This window comes from Triticum aestivum, chromosome 4D (assembly GCF_018294505.1).
Source record: "Triticum aestivum cultivar Chinese Spring chromosome 4D, IWGSC CS RefSeq v2.1, whole genome shotgun sequence".
Taxonomy (NCBI): Eukaryota; Viridiplantae; Streptophyta; class Magnoliopsida; order Poales; family Poaceae; genus Triticum; species Triticum aestivum.
In genome coordinates this window covers 366,258,862-366,266,951 of record NC_057805.1, presented here as the reverse complement: position 1 = coordinate 366,266,951, position 8,090 = coordinate 366,258,862, and the positions used below count along the sequence as shown (strand labels likewise).

Genomic DNA, 8,090 nt, shown 5'->3' with positions numbered 1-8,090 from the left:
TCAAACAAAATTGGAATCCACAGTCTAGTCACGACGTGCTTGCTATCTTAACGTCGCAAAGAGGGGCCAATGCTAGGATTGTTTGGAGATGTGTTGGGGCGCTACTTTGGTCCCTCTGGACGGTTCGGAACAAAATTACGATTGAACACAAGTTCCCGGCCCACCCCGCTGATATTATCTTCAAATGTCATATTTTCCTTCAGGTATGGGCACCGCTGGGGAAGAAGCGTGACGCCGACCGCATGAACGAGACTATGGAGCTGATCAAGACGACCATGGTGAAGGTGCGGCAAGGGATGTCGGCTTGATCTCGAGACCTCTACATTTAGCTAGCTTTTGCCTTGATGCTCCGCTTTTGCGCTATTGAACTTGTGGCTGCGACCTTCTTAGCTTTATCCTGAGTCATGGGCTCGATGACTGTTTTTAATTGGTTTGTAAGACTTTATCTGTGTGGATCCTGCCTAATGGCTTTATTAATTTAAAGCCGGACGCTCCTAGCGTCTACGTTCCAAAAAAAGGAGCACTGCAATTCTATATTAGAAGAAAGAGAATAGTCCCATTTATCAAGGAAAAACAGGACGAACACTAGTCGAGATTATCCCATTCTCTTGTCTTGATGGATCATGCATCTTTCTGCGCTGCACTAGACTTGCTTGATTTTCCTTAATGTAATTTCACTAGACTTGATGTAGATTGACGAAAAAAGCAGTACATGTAGGCTCTAGGCTGGGCACCATTAACAGGAAAACGTTCCCTTGCACTACTCAACAATGTGCTGAATTGGACAGTGCTGAATCTACACATCATCTGAAAGGGGCTTTGCAATCGTAGCAAAGTAGAGTTTCAGTTGCCCTCAACTTGCCTTATCGAATTGTTCCTAATAATTTGACTTTCTTAGTCCTTTCCCGATTTAATTTCACCTCGTGGCTTGAACTGTGTATATAATTGGACATAGGTGATCATGGAGTCCATAGAGCTAGTTCTTCCTCCTCTGCCATCCATGGCTTCTGGCTTTGCTCCTGACATCTGGCAGTGGATCAGGAGCCTCCCCGGGCAATGGAGGGCAGACGAATCCCACTCTCTCCAGATATGCAACTCTCCATCGACAAACCAATCCCTCAACCTCGTAGTCACCAGACAATCTGAAGAAACCCATCCCTTCAGTTTGTCTTTCTCCATCTGTGACAAGTCCCGTGATCATGATCCGGTCTCGCTCTGGAGCTCCCATTATTCCAAGCTGAAACCTGCAAATACCACAGACGTTGCGGCCCAGTTCTTGCTCGAGATCGTCTGCGGGGTGCTCAGATACGGGCCTTACTCTAGCAGCAGGGCCATCTTCAGGCTACCGGCCGTGCATGTGTCCGAAGGTTCGGGCAAGATCCTCAGCCTGTCCGTCCTGGCCCTGGCGTTCCTGGTCTGCATCTACGAGGCTCCGTCCACGCCCCGGTGGGAGTTCATCGGCGCGATCACCGCGCGGCTGACCCGCGACGAGATGCGCCACGCGGCGAGGGAGCTTATGCTGGCCCTCGGGTCCGACCTGGAGGAGCAGTGGATGCGCTCACTGAATCTGGGCATCACTAACTGGGCCATGGAGGCTCTCCGGTCAGGCGCCGGCGCGTCGTCCCCGCTGCGTTTCGCGGTGTTCTCCTATGCTCTGTCGGCGAGCAGGCTATGGAAGGTTCAGGTGTACTGCCCGGTCGTGGCCATGACCATGGAGCACCACCCGTCCCATCACCACCACCACCAGCAGCAGCACCAGCTGGTCAAAGACGAGAGACTGCTCTTCTCGCTCAACTACCAGCAACTCGAGAGCGTCATCCAGTTCACGTACAGAGTCGCGTTCCAGGAGAACTGGATCGACGTCGGCGTCAACGTCGACAACATACGGTCGATCCGCGCAACTCAATTCATCATGCATTAATCAAGAACTGCACTAAATGATTTACTGATCGGTCTTTTAATTTGCAGGTGCGACGTGATACAGCTGGTGTCCGAGACCCTCATGGCGAGGCAAGGCCACGGCTCCGACGAGAAGCACTTCCCGTCGCGCATATCGCTGCAGCTCACGCCCATGGCGCAGTCGGACATCCTCTCGCTCTCCGTGAGCAGGTCCACGGATAACCCCGTCCAGGAGGTCGGCACCGACAAGGGCATCGACACGACGCTCGCCGCCGCCCCGGCGTCCATCGGCATCAGCGTGTCGGCGCACGAGACGGTGACCAGGACCATGAAGCCCTGGAAGTTCGAGCACTCGGTGCACGGCAACACGGCGTCGCTCAGCTGGTTCCTCCACGGCAGCGGCGGCGGGGGCAGGGAGGTCTTCTCCAGCGAGCCGCCCAAGCTGGAGCTCTTCCAGCCGAGGTCGTGGTTCAGAAACCGGTACACCAGCCCCAGCAGGCCCTTCACCAGAAGCGGAGGAGTCATCTTTGCCGGCGACGAGTACGGGGAGGGCGTGTGCTGGAGGATGGCCGCGGCCGCAGCCGGCAAGACTATCGAGTGGGAGATCAAGGGGAGGATATGGGTCACCTACTGGCCAAACAAGAAGAGGACGCTGCATACGGAGACCAGGAGGCTGGAGTTCAGACAGCTGCTGCATCTCACCATTGGAGAGTAGTAGAAATATTAAAACTATGATATCTCGTACTGATAGAATGGTCACCGTCAGGAATATTTACTGATCATATGCAAACAATAAATAAATACGGTGTATGTTATTTTCACGATCATGGTGATAATATGCTAGCACTGGACTGAGAAGTGAAAAGTAAAGCAGTAAAGGATTACACCAGGGACTCACAATGTGACCTGAAGATGAACCCATAGCCCACTTGTTCATTTCTACTGAACTAATGGAAAACATGATACGGAGTCAACAGTACTCTTTTTCTTTTCCTGTCGCCAGGCTTCTGCCAAGCCTCCTGGCCCCGAGGCAAGCCTACAGCCAGGCTTCCCACCAGAGGCCAGCCCCGGTGTATTGCACCGTCAGTAGCCTCCGAGCGTGACTGGAGTTGAAGTATTTTGATATTCGAAAATGAGAACCCAAGCAGCTCTTTCTGTCTTGACGATAATCGTGGCCTATCTCTGTGAGCCCCGCTTGGGGCGAAAAGAACACAAAGAAGAAAAGGGAGCTACTATATCCGGCCGCATAAAAAACGCACAGAAAAAGGGGCTATTTTACATGGTGGCACCAAAGAAACTAAGATCCAATCAAATTCTTATGCGCCAAAAAAGAGAGGCTAAAAGCACACAAAGGTAAGAGGCTACTCTATCCGGTTGCGCCAAAAATGCACACAAAAAGAAGGAGCTACTCTATGCGGTGGCGCCAAAGAAACTAAGATTCAACCAAGTTTTTATACGCCAAAAAAAGCACACAAAAGGAAGGGGCTACTCTACCCGATCGCATGGAGTATCCCCTTCCTTTAGTTTGCAGGTGCGACATGATACAGCTGGTGTCTGAGACTCTCATGGCGAGGCAAGGCTACGGCTTCGACAAGAAGAACCTCGTAGCGCATATCGCTGCAGCTCACCCCCCTGACGTAGTCGGACATCATGTAGTTGTCCGTGAGCAGGTTGACGAAGAACCCCGTGTAGGAGGTCGGCACCGACAAGGGCATTGACATGACGCTCGCTCCAGCGCTAATCGGCATCACCGTATCGGCACACGAGATGGTGACCAGGAGCATGAAGCCCTGGAAGTTCGAGCACTCGGTGCATGAGAGGGCCATAAAACTTGTATCTTTTTGTCATGGCATTTTTATTGTTTTCCACATGGCATCTTTTTTTCACATTTCCAAAAGCATTTTAAATACCGAAAAAGGCTTTCGCCCCGCTTTATATATAAAGCAACCACCAGGGCCAAGGTCCAACAAGTTCAACAAGGTTCACGCCGCACACAACGCACACACACAAGGTAGCACAACAGGTTCTGCTGAGGACACAACTCAACAAGCCCTAGATAAAATAAAAAAACAAATAGGCGCCACATGCATCACACGCAACACCAAAGTCTAGTCTGGCTCGGGCGGTGGAGGAGGGAGCGGCGGAGCCAAGCAGAGAGCCATCGCGCGAAGATTGTTGATGAGGATGTTGATGGCGTCTCGGTCTTGAGGGCGGCTAAGCGGACGCCAAAGATGCAAATAAACAGACATTTTGTAGATAGCATCAGTAGCAGGTCGTAGGGGAACCCGTTGGATGACAACTTTATTGCAGACCGTCCACAGTGTTCAGGCCAGGACCTCGATAGCCAGCCACCTAATGTTGCGAAGCGAAGGTGGGGAGGCTAGGATTTCCGCGAATAGGTCGGGGAAGTTGGTGTTTCATCAAGTACCACCAACCACCTCACGAAAGCAACTCCAAAGGAACTGAGCAGAGATACATGTGAAGAAGATGTGGTTCCAGTCCTCCGTCGTCGCACATAGAGGGCGCATCCCATCTCCAAGTCCGCTCCGCTTTAGTACCTCCACCCCTGAAGGTATCTGGCCGCAGATCCATTGCCACAAGAAGATCCTAATCTTCAGAGGCAGTCTAATCGCCCAAAGCGCTATGACGGCCTCCGGGCCAGGTGTGGCCGCAATAGCCTGGTATAGAGACTTGGAGGAGAATCAGCCCGAGGGCTCCAGGCGCCAGGAGACACGATTCGACTCCTAGTCCATATCCGGTCCATGTAGAGCAATGCACTCGAGGAGTCCATGCCAGGTGGCAAGCTCCGGAGACCCAAATGGCCGCCGGAACACGAGGCGCCCTAAGTCAATAAGGGCCACCTCCATAGAGAACCTAGGTTCCACCGCGATGGAGAACAAGTCCAAAAATCTAGCCGCGAAAGGGGTATCCCCAACCCATCTATCGAACCAGAACAAGGTCGAAACGCCAAAACCGAACGAAATGGAGGTCCCGATGCGGAGGATTGGCATCAACTAGATGATAGACTGCCAGAACTGGGAGCCGCCAGATTGTTAGAAGAAGGCGAGCAGTTGGCCGCGAAGGTATTTTCTCCGAATGATGTCGAGCCAGAGTCCACCCTCCCCATTTGCAATCTGCCACAGCTATCGGGTCAGTAGGGCGATATTCATGTGCTTGGAGGACATGATCCCAAGCCCACCCTGGTCACGCGGCTTGCAAATCTCGGGCCAATTCACCATGTGGTATTTCTGTTTATCACACTCGCCGGCCTAGAAGAATCTTGACTGATACTTGGTGATCTCATGGTGCAGGGTCTCATGGAGGCTATAGAAGCTCATCGAGAACAAAAGCAAGCTGGACAGAGAGGAGTTGATGAGCACTGTCTGAGCCACCTTGGACAACCATATGCCTTGCCAAGGTCGATCCAGTGGTGGAGCTTGTCTACCGTCGACCGTAGATCCGCCATGGTAAGGCGGGGGTCACTAATGGGTATCCCAAGGTAGGTAGTAGGGAAGGTACCCAGCTGGCAGTTAAGCCGCTCAGTGATACCCTGGCGTTCATCCTGGGAGTATCCCATCACCATCATAACACTCTTGTCAAAGTTGATCTTGAGACCAGACATCTATTGAAAGCATAGGAGGAGGAATTTCACATTTGTGATATCGGCCTTAGATCCTTCCACCATGATGATGGGGTTGTCATCATATTGTAGGAGGGAGACCCCACCCCCTCCCACTAAGTGTGGCACTACGCCGCGAAAATGGCCCGCGGCCTTGGCCTTGTCAAGGATGGTAGCTAGGGCGTCCACCACCATGTTAAACAAAAAAGGGGGAGAAAGGGCCCCTTGCCTAACCCCACAGAGAGTGGGGAAGTAGGGCCCGATATCCCCATTAATGTTAACTGCGATACGCCCATAGGACACCATCTGCATGACGCGAGTGACCCGGCGGTCGTCGAGACCCTTGCGGAGTAAGACTTCCTGAAGGAAGGACCAACGCACCATGTCATAGGCTTTATGGAAGTCAAGCTTCAGGAAGACCATCTTCTGATGTTTGGCGCGCACCTCATGAAGGACTTCATGGAAGACTAAGACCCCATCCAGGATATATCGGCCTTGGCCTTGGATGAAGGCCAACTAGAATATCAACATCATATTTGTTTGTGATGCATTCTTGCTTTTTCAAAATGGCAGTAGTACATATATCTCACATGACATTTCTTTTGATAGTAGGTTTACCAAACTCCATGATGGAATGGCATCAGGTTTTTGTTGTACGTGTGTTTGTTGTTGATCTACCGGCATTCCACATCATTTTCTCCGGCTCAATAGGCCCTGTACATAGTAAATGTTAGTCATTTGATCTTTTTGCATATCTATTTTTTTGCCGGTTACAGTACAGGCTCAACAGGCCCGCACGCTAAAACGTTTGCCTGCTTTTCACCTGCATGGATTTGTTTCTCATAATACAATTTTTAGGCAATAATGCGGAATATGAAAGTGAGCCTAACAAATGCAAGTATGATAATAGGGGGCTAAGCAAGTTAACCAAGTAACACAACTATGTAAAAAGCAAGCACAATAGATATAAGTAAGGATTAAGAGACAAGTAACCACAAGTAGAGAGTTAGGGTTAGGAATAATCGCAACTCCGAGAGACGAGGATGTATGCCGATGTTCACTTCCTTGGAGGGAAGCTAGTCACCGTTAGAGAGGTGGATGTTACCACGAAGGCACACCAACGCCAAGAAGGCTCACCCTATTCTCCCTTTGAGACAACACCACGAAGGCGTTTCTCAACCACTAGTGGTAGACCTTGAGGTGGTCTCCAAACCTTCACAAACTTTCCGGGGGTAATCACAATGGTTGATTCCTCTCCGAATGACTCCTACCGCCTAGGAGTCTCCAACCTCTAAGAGTAACAAGATCCAAGGGGAAAAAGCTCAAGACTTGCTCAAATCAGGATTTGCTTCGGTCACAAGAAGGAGAGGGAGAAGATCTTTCTTCTGATTGGAACAACTCTTCGAAACTCTCAAGAATCAAATCGGGATCTAGGATTTAGTGTGTGAGCAAGGGAGAAAGAGCACTGGTGTTCTTGAGGCGTGTTTGAGTGAAATGTTCAGCCTTATCTCGAAGAGGTAAGGGACTATTTATACCACAAGCAAATTAGAGCCGTTTAGGCAGAGATTGACCTGCTCGGATGATCCGGAAGACCATCCGAATGATCTGGCTGAAGGCCCGGATGCAAGTGGAACCAGCAGAGCTGCGAGGAGCCCGGATGATCCGGATGCCGGGCCGGATGATCCGGCTACATCCTCCAAGGTTCTGTAATCATAGGGGCAAGATTACCCGGATGATCCGGGACAGGATACGGACGATCCGGGCACAGCCCGAATGATCCGGGGCACCGTCCGGATGATCCGACTTCAACCATCAGTGTTCTGTGATGAAGGGCGCACATTACCCGGATGATCCGGAACAAGGTCCGGACGATCCGGGTTAAGCCTGGATGATCTGGGGCACCGTCCGGATGATCCGGCTAGGAGTTTGTGTAGAGAATGAAGAGGAGTAGTAGGTTTTGGCTAAGGGGTTTTGCTAGGGATTTTGGTCCTTTGTGAAAAATTACTTGTGAGACAGAATGTAAGCAAGCCTTGAACCTACACCTCAGATCCCCTCTTAATAGTGCGGGATTCCTATTACTCAAGAAATATAAAAGAGCCAGATGCTTCGTCTTTGTTTGCTCCTTTCCTCATTGATAATTTGCTTGAGTAGTATCTCATATGATGTGATCATGATGCACATTAGAAAAACCAGAGGACTAACGACCTGTGTATATACTTAGCAAACACGGTTAGTCCCCTATATGTAAATTTGTCATCAATATCAAAAATATTCTTTAAGAGCAAGATTGCACTTTCAATCTCCCCCTTTTTTGGTAGTTGATGACAAACTACATATAGCACTCAACAAGTGAAATGTGATGCGAATATTTTTAGGAGAGTAGTCCAGTATGTGTTTTAGGAAGAGCTCCCCCTTAATATATGCAGGGATGTGTTTTAGGGAGAGCTCCCCCTTAATGTATACATAGGAACAAAGTGATAAAATACAAAATCATGCACATATGGAGTGGATACCCTCATTTGGAATATAATGTTGTAACAGTAGTGTAGACATACACCATTAAAACCAACAT

General features: G+C 50.1%; 1 protein-coding gene across 1 annotated transcript; it reads left to right on the top strand.

Moving 5' to 3' along the window:
• The first annotated feature begins 961 nt into the window (after positions 1-961).
• Positions 962-2,769, top strand: LOC123100046 (uncharacterized). The gene is made up of 2 exons (XM_044522041.1): positions 962-1,887; positions 1,969-2,769. Exons 1-2 carry the CDS (start codon positions 962-964, stop codon positions 2,612-2,614), a joined length of 1,572 nt encoding a protein of 523 aa, XP_044377976.1. The 3' UTR covers positions 2,615-2,769.
• Positions 2,770-8,090: the final 5,321 nt, after the last annotated feature.